Raw genomic sequence first — 15,952 nt, 5'->3', positions numbered from 1 at the left:
TATTTATGCATACAGAACTGGGGTACAGGCCAGAGGTGCAGGGGAGGTGAGAGGATTCACCAGAGACAGAGTGGGGAGCAGAACAGGCCAAATGACAAAGTACACTGCTGAGGGGAGCAGCGGGCAGGTCAGGAGAGGTCTGCTGCGCCATGTGGATCACCTCCAGGGAGGGGACTCATGCTGAAGTGGCTTTAGCTTCTCAGTGCTATGCTTTAATGCACTAAGGGAGGGGTCAAATCTTAAGACATAAGGGAGGGGTCTAATCTTACATTTTTAATGCATTTAAGACCATACATTTACTTATAAGAAAGGAACAAGTTTTGGTATGTTGTACTCTCATGGTTATCCAGGTATACTTATTTTATGATTTTCCTTGTTACATCCTTTTTCTCTCATGAGCAATTTAGAACTCTTTTATTGATAGTAGCTTTTTAAAGATTTACTGTCTGCTGTTAATTCTTTTTCTTAAAGAGCTGGACCACTTTATGCTTCTACAAATCATAGGCATATCGCTCCAGATGACATCTTAACAACAACAAAGAATGTCTTCTAGAACCCTCCATCCTCCCCACCCCCAGTTAAAAAAAAAAACACCTGTGCAGTCCAGGGGATTGGATGAATAAAAACACTAAGTCTGAACTCAAGTGCTCAGCGAGCTACCAGGTAAGTGGGCATAGAATTAATTTTTCTGCACCTGTTTTCTCCTTTGTAAAACAAAGCTAATAAAATGGTATCTGTTTCATGGGGTTACTGGGAAGTATTTAGCACCTAGCTGTCATTCAATAAATATAACTAAGTTTAATCAATCTGGATGTTCATTTTACTTTCTATATTTAATGTTGCCATCCTGTGTTAGTAAAACACAGTAAAGACCCATGTTTGAAACAGCTTTGTGACACTTGTGTCCAAAATATTTTCATGTCTCACTCAAGTTCATGCAAACATATACAGAGTCGACACAAAAAGGCACAGACGGGACTATTTCATATTCGAATTATATCCACAGATGCAAAGGCAGAGATTTTCACGCAAATGCACTCAGCCGAACATAGATCCCATAGATCAGGTCCACACTTCTGCACACTCCCCACAAAGATGGATTCATCGCCCACAGAGAGACGCACTCACCATCCCACTCAAAACCTAGCAGCCAGCTGAGACCACAAGCTCCCGGCAGTGCCAAGCAAAGCGTCACCTGGGCTCCCTCACGGGCACGGGCCTGGTTCCTACTTCCTTTGAGTTGGTTCTATTTTAGTTTTTCTTCTTCCTGGAGTTATCATCTGCCTCCTTTTCTTTCTACCCAGCCCCCAAGTCTCCTCCCTCCCCATACCGGTCTCCATTGCGCATGCGCTCCGCATCCTTTTTTTTTTTTTTTTTTCCCCCTCCTCCTGGGTACCATTCGGCGCTCCCAGGCCGTGGCGGCGGAAGAGATGGAGCCGCGTCACCAGCGCCCGGCCCCTTAAAAACGCTGCTGGCTGGAGCCGCCTTCCTCCCTGCAGCCCGCGGCAGGGATGGAGTAAAGAGAAATTCGTCCACCTACCCGTCGGGATCCGCGATGGAGTTAAAGCAATCTTTGTCTACTCATCTGGAAGCGGAGAAGCCTCTGAGGCGCTATGGGGCGGTGGAGGAGACGGCATGGAAAGCGGAGGGACTGGGGAGAAGTGAGTACTCGGGCGAGCCGAGAGGGAACGGACTGTTGGGGATCCGTGCGCGGGAGCGATGGTCGCGGCTGCGCGGCGTTGGTGGGGAGCGGACCTAGGGAAGCGCCCCCGCAGCCGGGCTTTCAGGCGCGAGGGCTGCGCAGCGCTGCGCAGAGACGCGCTCTCCCGCGAACAAAAGGGGAACCCTTCGGGCTCAGCTTCGCTGGGAGGCTCGGGAAATGGCAAGGCAGCCAACCCCGGAAACTAGGGTGGACTCGGGAGTCCGGGACCCGTAGGTGCGAAGCTGGTCCTGGCAAGTAAGGTCTTGGCTGCGGCAGCGAGAGGAGGGTCGGGGGTGCGATAGGATACCGGAGCCACTGGGCCGCCTTGGAAAGCGCCTACGTCTCTGGAGAGGGGGGAGTGTCCGCTGGGTTTCCTCTGCTTTCCCCAGGCGGGAGGTTCAGGTCCAGGGCACTCGTGAAATTCCCAGCCTTTGCTTCCCCGCCTTCTCCTAGGTCAGTGTGGAAGTGGATAGAGGATGGGTTCGGGGAGGGTTCACCCTGTGCGTAGCCTTCTCCCTTGACTCAGTCTTTGATTTGGCCACAATCCTGGAGGCGGTTCTGAAACAGACCGACTGTAGGTATCTCGTGCCAATAATCCTTCTAAATAAACGAGAGGCTCTTATTTTTTATTGATAACATGCCTTCCTTGAAATCTCTGCCCCCAAAGTGTAGAGCAGCAGCCGGGGCTCCAGGGGGCCCTCCCAGAAACCCCAGTGCCATCCCAGCAGCCCTGCCTGTGCGGTGCTCTTGTTATCTCTTTGGGAAAGGCCCTCTGTCCTTGTCAAGGACCCCCAGCTTCCTGCCTTGACTTTGGGTATCCAAGCTCACAACCAATCTCAGCTCTGTTGGACCAAAGTATTGTGACTGTTCTTTTCCTGTCTCCACCTGATAGATAAATATGTGTGTGTGTGTGTGTGAGTGTGAGTGTGAGTGTGTGTGAGTGTGTGTGTGTGTGTGTGTGTGAGTGCATTGGGAGGGCTTTCTTCAATACCCGTCCTTTCAAATTCAGACAGTCTTCTTAGAATGGTTATGCTGTCTTCTGATGATCACGGGTTCAAGTTCAAATCACAAACCCATGCCTTAGTTCTTCCCTTGAAACCCGTTAGTACTTCCCATCTCTCTTTTCATTCTCCTTTTTAAAATCTGGTTCTGTCTTTCTGCTCTGTCCCTTTGAATTTCTTCAGCTTTGGTGACTTAGGCATGATGCCAAGGGTGAGGGTCGTGGCTAGGAAGCTCAAAATCATACCCACCATGGCTGCCTGCCTTGCACCAGGTCTTGTGCTAAGAACTTTAAATGCATCATTTCCTTCAGTACCTCAACGATCTCCCGGGGTGACTCTTAGCACTTCTCGCCCAGTGATGGGAAACTGGGCTTGCTGGTGATGTGGCTGTTCAGTGGCAGTTAGGACTTAAACCCAGACTTGGGGAAGCCACAAATCTGTTTGACTGACCTGAAAGTTGATTGACATGAGAGTTGATTGACATGAGGCCGATTGCTTTCATGCTTTCTGGGTGCTTTCCAAATGTACTGAGACCCAAAACACTGTCAGCGGCTTGACTGGTATTCCATAGTTCTACTGGTCTCTGGTGCTCACAGCTGCCTTGAAAGAAGCAAAAGTTGTCTTCAAACAAGCCCTGGACTTGAATCCTGCCTCTGCCCTTTGCTGCCCAGCGGACTCTCTCTAGGCACTTTTCTAAATCTCCTCCTGCCTCTGTTTTCTGAAATGGAGATAATAATAGCACCTATCTTAGACTGTAATTATGAATAGTCACTGTATTTAGAGCTCAAGGTAAGTGCTCAATATTTATTGACTACTTCTCTTCTTTTTATTTTTACATCTGTAGGAGGAATTTGCTTTTATCCTTTGTGTGTGTGTGTGTGTGTGTGTGTGCAAGGAATTACAGCAATACCCTAGATGAAAACAGCCAGGTGGGTCAGTTCCATAATAACTCTCTTACAGCTTTTTATTTTCTCACTTTTCTATTGAGAACATTTTCAAGCATACAAAAAAAAAAAATTGCAGTGAACACCCATTTTATAGCATTTCGGCTCCTGAAGTTAGACTGAAACTGTTAAAAGCCCAGAAGAAAGGCTTTCTCATCTTCTGTTCCAAACCATCAAAGGCTCTGACTCTTGCTTCCTATTCAGATGCAAGACCATTTCTGATCTTCTTTTGCACGGTGGACCCGCAGATTAGCTCCCCTCTGCTTTACCTATTCACAAGAGTTCTTAAAGTGGATGCAGGGCTCTACTTCTGAATCTTAAATCTGGGATTATTACTTGAGCAAATTTTGACCTCCAGTCTTTTGTCTACAACCTGGCACTTTTTTGATTGAAGTAGCTTTTTGGAACTCTCATCTCCCAAGGGACAGAAGGATCCATTCGGTAACATTTGAGGCCTCCATTTACTTATTAATGAAGTGTGAAAATTAGTATCATTGATTCTTGGGCATAATAGTTGCCAAGCCAATGTGGTAGCTTGTGAAAAGCAGGAGAAAATCAGAGAAGCCCATTCAAAAGAAAGCACCGTCTGTTTAATTTCCACACATATTTAAATACTGTATGTTAAACACTGAGCATGCATTACTTGAAAAGAATTAAACAGGGGAAATTGGTCATTTCCAGTTAAGATTGTGTAAACTGCTCAAAAAATTTTTAAAAGATTTATTTATTTACTCATACAGAACTGGGGTACAGGCCAGAGGTGCAGGGGCAGTGAGAGGATTCACCAGAGACAGAGTGGGGAGCAGAACAGGCAGATCGATGAAGTACACTGCTGAGGGGAGCAGTGGGCGGGTCAGGAGAGGTCTGCTGCGCCCTGTGGGTCACCTCTGGGGTAGGGATCGAACTCACTGAAGTGGATGCTGCTGCAGCCAGCTTGGCAGAGTTGTGTTTAACCCATTGCACCACCAGGGAGGGCCCCTAAACTGCTCAAATTTTAACTCTAGTTTTTAGGTAGCAGCTTGGGGACCAGGTAGTATGGCCTGAACTGGTCCAAGCCAAGTCTAAGACTTTGTTAGTTTGTCAACCTGGGAACGTGGCTAAACGTCTCTAAGATCTTATCTGTGAAATGGAAAACAGCACTAATAAGGACCATTGCAGGCTGTGGCTGGTCAGTGAGAGAGCAAATGCATGCAACATGCTTAGCTCGGAGCCTGGACAAGCTCTCCCTTGGTGCTGACTGGCTATGGAGTCTCTAGCATTACCCCAAGCTTGCCACCCTCTTTTCCATTGCACCCAGCGCTTTGTAAATTCTACATAACAATGGCGCGTCTATAGACTGCCTTCCTTTCCTGGGAGTGTTTAGGGATGGTTTTGAACCCTGGAAAATCACCCAGTATTTTCTCCTTTGAGGAAGATCCTCAGACATGTTCCTGCCTGCCTTTGACAACCTTTTCCCACTAGCAGTGCATTTGTCTGTGTTTTTTTTTTTTTCCTGTTAGAAATGTATGGTGTATGGTGTATATTTGGTGTTGTTAGGTAGATGAAAATGTTGCTCGCAACCAACTGTAATTAATCAAAAGACTCACAGAGAATGTCTTTTGAAAAGCATGGAGCTTCTTAATAGCAGAGCTGTTGGTGTGGAACATTTCTTGACAGATTTTGTCTGTGCCTAGAAGGATGAGACCGACGTTGGAAGGGTGGTGGGAGAGGGAGGCACGGGGGTGGGGAGGTGGTGAATTGGGGGTGGGGGGGTCACATCTCGAGAAGTCACAACTGGCAAAAGCACAGGCTTACACGTGCTGGCAGGAGGGTTGGAATGAAGTGGAAACGTTACACAAGCCCAGGGCAGAGGCTGTCATTTAGAAGTCCCGGGTGTGAACTGACCAGCCAGCAGGCTTAATAGACAGTGTGGACACTGAAATAATATGAACTACCAGCAACCTTCATAACAGATTCTCGGGAGAGGTTTTGTGTTACTTTCAGCCCTTTGATTAAATATACTAATGTTATTATTTCAGTGTTATTTTGCTTGGGATTATTGCTTTTTCCTTCTTACAGAAGTAATACCTGCACTTTCTGAAAATTCAAATTTCATTAAAATATAAAAGGAAAAAGGGGGGAATGGCCAGCATTGGCTCCCCCAATCACTTACTCACTCGACCCATAGGGATTTGTAAGTGCCATGTGGGGTCCAAGACACGGTAGACACAGTATGGAGGAAGACAAACAAGCTTCCTGCCCACATGGAGCCTTTATTTGGGAGAAAGCAGAAATAGGCTGCGAGTGAAGGCTTCGAAAGATAACATGAACCTACAGATAGTGTAATTAAGATAATAAGTGTTACAGGGAAATTACTAGGGGGGCGATATATTAGGAATCACTTCTCTAAGGAGGTAATATTTTGCCAGGTAAATGTCAGAGATCCAAGCAGCAAATGCAAAGATCCTTGGAGTGTTCACAGAAGACACAGAAGGTCGGGGTGGCTGGAACTCTGGAGAGAGCGGAGATGAATTAAACAGCAGTCGGCCTGGGTAGCTGCGCAGAAACCACTGAAGAGCGTTGAGTGAGAGGCCAGCATGAGTTAGGTTTTGTATTGAAAAGGTCGTGTTGGCTACCCAAGGCAAGTGATGGTCGATAGCATCACCCCTCTTTGTAGCCCCTGAGTCGATCCTAATCAGTCTTGTTGGGTAAGTGGTGGCGACCTCCTTGTATGTAAAAGGCATAACAAGGGGTGAGCAAGCATGGGGTTAAGATTTAGCTACGATAGTCTCCACGCTATGGCTGCATGGGCAACCGCAGGTGTAATTACCACAGGCACCGTAATAGCAAGGAGGCAAAGATGATGAATACAATAGCATCTTGTCTGTGCTTTGAACAAACCCACTTATTTACGTCTCTCTGTGCTGGTTCATAACTCTAAGATTATTTTTGCAAGCATGACCCTCTTTATTAATTGAAGGAAAAAAATCTGTGCCTATTCTTGGTCTCTCGTTAATTATTAAATACTTATTAATAATAATAGTTGTAAATGAGTCTTAGCGATGAAACCAAACTTAGTGAATTCTCAGAACAACCCTATTCACCCAGCAGAATTCTTATTCTCCTTAATCTTCTTCTTTTACTGATGAGGAAACTCAGGCTTAGGTTGGTTAAACAGCTTTGCTGCTGGAGCCTGATTTTTTTTTTTTTAAAGATTTAATTTATTTATGCATGCAAGAACTGGGGTGTAGGCCAGAGGTATGGAAGGGTGTGAGTGGACTCACCAGAGACAGAGTGGGGAGCAGAACAGGCAGATTGACTGAAATCGGAGTGGGGAGCAGCTGAGGGGAGCAGCGGGGAGATAGGAGAGGTCTGCTGCGCCCTGTGGGTCAGCTCCTTGGTCAGAGGTAGAACTGGTACTTCAGTGACTGCAGAAAACTTTATAGTGCTGAGACTTAACCCCTTGCTCTCCCAGGGAGGGCCCTCACTGGCCCTTGGAGGTTCCTGGGCCTTGTCTATCCTCCCCACAACACTAATGCTGTAGAGATAGATTGGAGATGAAATAAGATGAGAGACACAGTGCCCTCTTCAGAAGCTTACTGGTCGGGTGGGAGCCAGGCGTGAAGATGCTATGTACCTGGCGATACAGACGCTACCTGGGGAAGGTAGAAGTGGAAATGAGCACCAGAGTTGCCCCTGCAGACTCCATTGCGAGCAGGGTGGATATTTGCATTGGCCCCAAGGCTGAGCAGGGTTCCAGCAGGTGAGAGGAGAGAAGGTGGGGGAGGCATGGGGTCCCAAAGACAGCATCCACACACCATTTATTTTTCCTGTTTCTTCCTCCCCATGCCACCCCAGCTGGCTCATGGGCTGGGGTCTCTCTGATTCACGCCCATGACCCACCTGTTTTCTGGGTGTCTCTGTAGATGGAGACTCACACTGGGAGAGATACTTTTAGCCCTTGGAAACACCACTCACAGAGATCCCACAAAGTTCCATTCATTCATTAGTCGCATGCTCAACCGACTTGAGCACCTTCTGTGTGCTAGACTTAGTGGCACAGAGACCCAACCCACCCCGGAGACCCCCCCACAACATCTGTGTCCCAGACCTTCCCCTGCTGCTCCCTGGCGCTATGCTTTTGGGTAAGTTGCCATATATCCCTAAATCTCAGTTTCCTCACACGAAAAATGGGAATGCCCTTAATGTACACTTAGAAATGGTGAAGGAGGTAACTCATGTGTTATGTGTATGTTGTCAAAATAAACATGTTACTTAAATTATTTTTAAAAGTGGAATAAAAAGCATTTTGTTGGCGAGGATGTGAAGAAAAAGGAACTCTCCTGCACTACTGGTGGGAATGCAAACTAGTACAACCACTATGGAAAACTGTTTGGAGGTTTCTCAAACTGCTAAACATGGTGCTTCCCTACGACCCAGCAATCCCACTCCTAGGTATCTATCCAAAAGACACAAAAACACTGATTGAAAAAGATACCTGCACTCCCATGTTTATTGCTGCTTTATTTACAATTGGAAAAACATGGAAGCAGCCCAAATGCCCAAAAGTAGATGACTGGATCAAAAAGATGTGGTACATATATACAATGGAATATTACTCAGCAACCAAAAAAGAGAAACACCTGTCTTTTGCAGCAACTTGGATGGAGCTGGAAAAGATCATGCTTAGTGAGATAAGCCAGAAAGAGAAAGAAAAATACCGGATGGTTTCACTCATAGCAGGAGTATAATGGACCAGGCGAGAAAATAACAAAAATAATGAACAACCATATACCAGAGACATTTTGTGGGGAATGGGATAAAAAACGGGGTGGGGGAGAAGGAGGGAAATGCACGGAACTATGGTGGTGGCACACGGGTGATTTGGTGATGGGAAACCCGCGGGGGATTACAATCGAGATGGGAAAAAAAATGTGCAAAATGATGTAAAAATAAACTTTTGTTATAATTAAAAAAAAAGTGGAATAAAAAGCATTTTAAATGCAAGTCTAATTCAGATGGTGACACAAATGTGTACGAGATCCAAGCGGTAACACATATGCATGCAGGGATGGCTCTGTGCTCCGGGAGAGGAAGTGACCCTTGAAGTCACCTCAAAAGAGGAACAATTGTTCATCACTGATGGGGGGTAACTGCATTCCAGGAAGAAGCAACAGCACCTGGGAAGACAGGGCCATCATAGCACACCGCCTGGCTGTAAAGGAGGGAGCAGGGGGTGCCTCACAGAGCCAGGGGTGAGGGCGCCCCAGGCCCAGTTTGAGAAGCTTCAATTCCCCTTTTCAGATGCAGCTTCCCTCCAGCCCCCCAGGCATGCCTGAGGATCTGACTTTCAGCTTGGTTTGTTTGAATGAAAAAGAGTCGGGCTTGTTAATAGTTATTGTTTAGTGAATGTGCCTCTTCCGCCTAGGACCTTTAGGGGAGCAAAATCAGTCATGCTAAAGGAAGTGGAGCACATGCGTTTAAGAAACAGCAGGTGGTGTGGATTTGATTGCTGTGCTCCACAGCTGAGGAACCTGAGGCTCAGAGAGGCCCAGCGACTTCCCCAGGGCCACTCTGCTATTGAGTGGCAGGACTGGAACCCAGCACTGGACTTCCGGTCAGCGGCTCTCCTGATTTCCCGGGGTTGGTTAAGGCACTGTCACTCAGATGGACGAGGCTAAGGTGGCTCAGACACTGCCCCGTGTTTCTTAGTATGGATTCCGGCTCATTAGCTTTCCCTCTCGCCATAGTGCCTTGTAAAGCAGGCGTTCAGCTCACTTCTTCACAGCGGCTTCTGGGTGGCACCTGTGTGGCGGCCCAGAGACATTCACGGAAATACAGCCAGAAGAGTGGTTCTGTTCTGAAGACTTATAGCTTCACTGAAAAACAAAACAGAACAAAAAAAGCCTCCCTTGGGTGGTCAAAAAAGTTCATGGGCATTGTGGGGGCAAAGGGTGAGAATGCATTTGAGTACTGGCTAAACCCCTTGGCTATGTGACCTCGAGCTGGTTACTTGACCTCTCTGAATCTCAGTCTTCTCATTTATAAAATGGCAGGGTGTGCCTGGTAGAATAATAAAGACACAACAAAATCATCTGAGAGCTTGGATGGGAAAAAGGGGCATCCTAATTTCAGGAATGTTAAAATGTGGGGGGAAACATGGACTTTAGAATTGAGCAGCTACAATTTTTTTCTGATTTAATCCTCACCACAACCCTATGACATAAACAGTTTATCTTTCTCCATGTAGATGGAAATTCAGGAGGCCAGAGATGAAAATCTTGCTTCACTAGTCAGTGGAGAAGGGACTTGAATCAAGGACTCAGTCTACTGGGTCAGGTACAGACTCAGACTGGGTGGCTTAGAAATGACAGGCATTTATTTCTCATAGCTGCAGAGTCTGGGAAGTCCAAGATCAAGGTGCGGCCGGATTGGCTGCAGGTGAGGGCTTCCTGCGTCACCACCTGTCTTATAGCTGTGTGCTCCAGGATGCTCTGGGTCTCTTTATGAGGGCACTAACCCCACTCACAAGGACTCCACCCTCACCACCTATTCACCTGCCAGCTCTCACCTCCTAATATCATCACAACATTGGGAATTGGATTTTAATATGTGAATAGTAATTAATATGGGCGGGGCATAAATGTTCAGTCCACAGCACCCTCCTTAGTCCAGGAAGGAATTAAGATGGCTGAAGACTTATCCAGGGGTGAAACGCTTTTAGCAGGGAGCTCTTAAAAGTGGCCTTGATTTAGGCAAGGAACAATAGTGATTCAGTTGCTTCCATTTGGTTCTGTTTGGTTCCTCGACACTCAGCATGCCAGGGGAGATCACTTCACCCCCTACATGCCTGCAGCACTGCGGCCAGGCTGGGATCACCTCCTGGGAGGCAGGACCGTCCACCTCCCTGGTGTTTAAACCCACAGAGGGGAGGCTTCCCAGGAGTACCCCTTGGTGGTGAAAGCCCGTGCCCAGCAGGGGCCTGGTGGTGGGTTGGCTTCCGGAGGCACAGAGGTCCTTTTTTCCTGGGGTCAGTTTTTTTTTTTTAATATTAATTTACTTATACATACAAGAACTGGGGTACAGGCCAAAGTTGTAGGGGTGAGAGGATTCACCAGAGACAGAGTGGGAGAGCAGAACAGGTGGATCTACTGAAACACGCTGCTGAGGGGAGCAGAGGGCGGGACAGGAGAGGACTTCTGCACCCTGTGGGTCAGCTCCATGGCCGGGGATTGAGCTCATGCTGCAGTGGCTGCACTTTAACCCCTGTGCCATCGGGGAGGACCCCTGGGGATCAGTTCTGCCTGACAGTAACCCCCTGTCCTTTCTCAAATGCTTACTCAAAGCCACCACCAGGTTCACCTCATCTACCTCTTACTGGCTTTGCCGAGACATTCGTCTTTGTGTTTTCTTGTCGGTCACATTCACTTGCTATAAAATAAACGCTTAAACCACTTGCAAGCAGACAACTCAGTGGCAGTTAGAACACTCACAGTGTGGCACAGCTTCTGCCTCTGCCTGTTCTGAGAGCAGTTCAAAGGGGGAGAGGAAGTGAGGGCCAAGGTCGGAGCCCTGGCTGATGTCTCTTCTCAACAGGACACCATCCTGTCTGGTCAGAACCTTGACCGTAGGACTTCACTTAACCTGAATCCCCTCCTTATAGCCCCACTTCCACATCTAGTCAACCTGGGGTGTTTGTTTTCTACAGGTGAATTTAGGGCCAATCTTCCAGCCCACCGCAGTTGACTTCCTCCAGCTGGGAATCGCCCCGAGAGCTCAGAGCTGGGAGGACTGGGAGTCGTCTAGCCCTGGCTTTCTCCACCTGGGTGCGCTTGACATTTGGGGCTGGGTCATTCCGTGTAGGGGTGCTCCTGTGCTTGGTGGGATGGTCAGCAGGATCCCTGGGGTCGGCCACTACTCCCCAGCTGCCATGTTCACCCCGATATTGCCCAGTGTCCCCTAGAGTGGCAAACTTGTCCCCCCTGTTGAGAACCACTGGTTAGATCTAGTTGTTGTTTTTTTTTTTATATAGATACTCTAATTTTATTTAATGTAGATGAGTCCCTAGAATTTCTCTACCCCATCTCCTCATCTGGGATTCCTAGCTTTCTGCCTGATTTTCTCTGTCTCAGTTTTCTGCACACACACACACACACACACACACACACACACACACACACCCCACTGGCAATAAAAACCATAAAAACCATGTTGGATGTGCTTGGGATGAAGCCAAGAAAACATGATTGTGAGTCTCCTGAAGCATCAGAAATCCCCCCATGCAAAAATGAATTCAATTTTCCTCAAGGCATTTCTGCCCACAAAGATTCCCACTTACTCCAAATTGGAGTGAGGAGAAATTGTCACTTTCATTTATAACAGAAAATGCTTCATTCAGGTGGATGAAAAGGAGCCCCTTCAAACAATAGCCCTTCATTCTCTGCCAAAACAAGGAGGATATATATCAACCCAGAGAACCTCAGCTCTGAATTTTCTCTGGAACAATATAGAAGTGGACCGACCACTTCTACATTAGCACCCCAAAGAGGTCACAGAGAACTGTGAAAGGGAAGACCCAGCAGACAGATGAATCTTAGGTTTTTGCAAACAAAGAGGAGCATATCTTTTGGTGGGGGTGGGGTGGGAGAGAAAGGATGCCTGTTTTTCAGATGTTTTTGGATGAAATTCTTAATATAGAATCTACCAAGAAATCAGGTGTTCCTGCTAATTCAGGTGACTCCTGTTCCCCTGAAGGGGCTGCCTGTGAATGTGTCTGTCTTTGTTTATGTTCAGTTGCTTCTAAAATAGAATAAGAAGCATAGAACATAAATCATTACAACCGGATAGTCTAGCCCTATATGAATCCCAGTTTGGGCTGTGCAGGGGAATACCCCCAAGTAGCTTTACATACAACCAGCCCACCCCCCCTCCACTCGGAATGGATCAGAGGGAAGGTGATTTTCCCGAGGGCTTGCGCCAGGCAGAGATAGAACTGGAACCCCATTTCCTCTGTCTAGTCACAAGGAGCTCAGTCAGCAAGAGGTTCCTTCCTGGTAAAGAACTTTCTCTCCCAGACCATGGGCAATCAACCTGAAAGCTCTCAGTGAAATCCATGATTAAATGCTGAATTGTGAGTCTGTCCTCGCTCTTGGATGACAGTTCAGCCTATGTGTCCTGCTGCCCTAGATATGGCATCCGTTTCTGAACATGAAAGGTGCTATTGTTGCTATTATCTGTGTCCCTGTTCCAAAATCTGTCATGGATGGAGCGATGTATAACCTGTATTTGATGGACCAGCCTCTCCATTCATTTAACTGCTTTTCTGAGGAAAGGAAAGATAATAAACTGTCCTTAGAGAAGGTAACTGTCCCTTAGTGAATACATTTTTTTTTCTTTAAAGATTTATTTATTTATTCATACAGAACTGGGGTACAGGCCAGAGATGCGGAGGGCGAGAGGATTCACCAGGGACAGAGTGGGGAGCAGAACGGGCAGATGGACGAAGTACACTGCTGAGGGGAGCAGCGGGCGGGCCAGGAGAGGTCTGCCACGCCATGTGGTTCTCCTCTGGGGCAGGCGGGGATCGAACTCATGCAGAAGTGGCTTAAGCTTCTGTGCTGTGCTTTGACCTGCTGCGCCACAAGGGAAGGCCCTGAATACATTTCTTGAAGAAATAGCCCGAGACTCTATGACAACATATCAATTACTATAGAAATTTACCCATCGATTACTGGGTCAGGGGTGGTGTTAGTGTGTTAGTGTGTTAGACTGAGAGGGGCACCCTGAGACCCGCAAACTAGCATGCTCTAAGGAGGTTCTGCCATCTGCCACATAAAGACAGAGCAGATTCTTAGCGTGAAAGATCTTTGATAGAACAGTGGCCACAGAGAAAGAAGAAGAGATAGTTTCCCAATAAAACTCCCAAAGCCACTCATCCTGTTGTGGTAAATGCCCAGTCAAACAGTTTAGCCCAAGGCTGGGAGTTGAGGCCTGAAAACTCCCCACAGTCTAAGGCTCCTTCTGGGGGGAACCATGGGAAAGAGCAGAAGAGGGCAAGCAAGTCTGGGATGAAAGGAGCAAGATCAGAGTAGAAATTAAGGTAATAGTTGTTGTCAGCCTCCCCACGGGTCTCTCACCTATGCTTGTGTGTCCTGCCATGTCCCCAAAGTCCTTGGTCCAAGTCCAAAGCTGAGAAGCAAGTGGAATTTCTTTACATGTCTCCGTGTGCCTCCTTCCAAATTCTTTTAGGCCCTCTTCAGCTTTCCCTCACTCAGCAACACCCTTCATGAGGTGGGCAGGGAACATGGACCCTCCCTCTTTTATGGAGGTTACACCCTGTAACAGCAGGAGACAAGGGCATATTTGAGGGTACAAGAAGTAGCAGTGTGTCTTTCTAGGTTCCCATCAAGAGATAATTTTCAAAGAAGGTAAAGTCAGGAGTCTCAGCAAGACAGAAAAATGAACACATGTTCAGATATTATTCTATTCAGTAAGGTATGAATTAGGCAGAGGTCAGAATCAGTTCAAAAGAATCCAAAGAAGAACAGACAAATTTATTGATTGGGGGATATTGAAAAGAAAGGAAAAATAAAAAATAAAACTGGGTTTTCCATGAAGGAGAGGTAAATCACTTGGATCTCTACTCAAAAGAAAAGGATTTGTGGGTATAAGAACTACTTTGCATTGTTTTCAGTTACTTGCTATTCATAAAGATGTAAAACTGGAAGACATGAAAGAAAGACTAGAATTGGAGAATCTGGAGTAGTGGCCTGCAGCCTTGTGTAGTTTCCCACTGAGGCACTTACTCCTCTGTTATCTACATGCTCATTTCAATGGGAAGCAGTAAGAATTCAGGCTCATCCCTGACTCAGTTTTCAAACACGATACTACTAGTTTTAAGAGCTACAGTGAAGAAAACTAACCTGCAGAGCAGAAAGTAACTTCAAAGGGGACCAGAGGGGCAAGAGACATGACTAAAAATTTAGTCAGTTAATTATCCAAATGATCATTTCTTGATGCCCAAAGTCATGTATTTTACTGACTTTTTAAAGCAGCATCTGGAAGTCCATCCATCTTGATTAACTGAGCATGGATAAGTCCATGCTACTTCTTTATAAATGAGAATCATCTACTAGAGATAGATAGATATGATTAACAGATGATAGAATCTATATAGTCAGATGATAGATTGATAGAGATAGATTTTCAACTGAGAGTTATTAACATATCATCCTCTGGCTGATATCTACCTAGGCTGCCTGCTAGACAAATCTTCTTTTGAAAGCAGAGATTGTTCATACAGGGACAAGCATACACTGGGAACCAGTACACATCTGCCCAGTTGCACTGAGCTATTTGATTCCAAAGCAACTGTGCAAACTTGCTTCATTTCCCGGGGAGGAAGGACTACTCAGCAAGCAGCTACCAAGCTTTAAAACTGTTCTTGAAAGAAAAAATATTTTGGCCTCTGTGGGATTAAAACCAGGTATCTGGATTTACAATATTTATTCCGCTGCTATTTCTACAATCTAAAAATAAGTCAGCCACTTGAGATTGGCCAGTGAGTCTAAACCCGTTGGTACCAGCTTGGTTTATGCTGCTGTTTGGTGTCTAAAGATATGGCAGGTCCATAAGAAGCATACCAGGGGAGGTCTAAAGGTAGCCATTTGCTTTTTGCTGCCTATACAAATTAGCCATCTGGATGCTCATTATCCAGTCAATCAAGGATGATGAAAGGTCTCTTATCGAAGGTAGCATTTGCTTAACCATGATCTGAGGAATAACAGCTGTTGATAGTTTTCCTGAAAAAACAAAACAAAACAAAAAAAACCCAGGGAAGGACAGTGGTCAATAACTTGGAAATTGCTGGGTGAGAGTCAGACAATGCTCTCGCCTGTGGGATTCTTTCTTTCTTTCTTTCTTTTTATTACAAAAGTTTATTTTTACATCATTTTGTACATTTTTTTTCCATCTCAATTGTAATCCCTGTGGGTTTCCCATCACCAAGTCACCCATGTGCCATCACCATAATCCCGTGCATTTCCCTCCCCCCACCCCATTTTTGATCCCATTCCCCACTCCACCCCCACAAAATGTCTCTGGTATATGGTTGTTCATTATTTTTGTTATTTTCCACCTGGTCCGTTACACTCCTGCTATGAGTGAAACCATCCAGTATTTTTCTTTCTCTTTCTGGCTTATCTCACTAAGCATGATCTTGTCCAAGCTCCATCCAAGTTGCTGCAAAAGACATGTGTTTCTCTTTTTTGGTTGCTGAGTAATATTCCATTGTATATATGTACCACATCTTTCTAATCCAGTCATCT

The 15,952-nt window shown here is 46.3% G+C and overlaps 1 protein-coding gene across 1 annotated transcript in view; it reads left to right on the top strand.

Moving 5' to 3' along the window:
• The first annotated feature begins 1,409 nt into the window (after window positions 1–1,409).
• The window catches only part of LOC101627135 (chromosome unknown open reading frame, human C16orf45), a 74,678-nt gene continuing 60,135 nt past the window's right edge, over window positions 1,410–15,952 (top strand). The window contains exon 1 of the mRNA XM_004692110.2: window positions 1,410–1,661. Within this exon, the coding sequence (XP_004692167.1) occupies window positions 1,556–1,661 (106 nt within the window). The 5' untranslated portion in view covers window positions 1,410–1,555. The remainder of the gene's footprint in view (window positions 1,662–15,952) is intronic.

The sequence above is a fragment of the Condylura cristata genome, unplaced genomic scaffold (assembly GCF_000260355.1).
Source record: "Condylura cristata isolate star-nosed mole 26May11 unplaced genomic scaffold, ConCri1.0 scaffold00032, whole genome shotgun sequence".
Classification (NCBI taxonomy): Eukaryota; Metazoa; Chordata; class Mammalia; order Eulipotyphla; family Talpidae; genus Condylura; species Condylura cristata.
The sequence above is the reverse complement of the archived record's forward strand: the minus strand, read 5'-3'. Positions and strand labels throughout refer to the sequence as shown.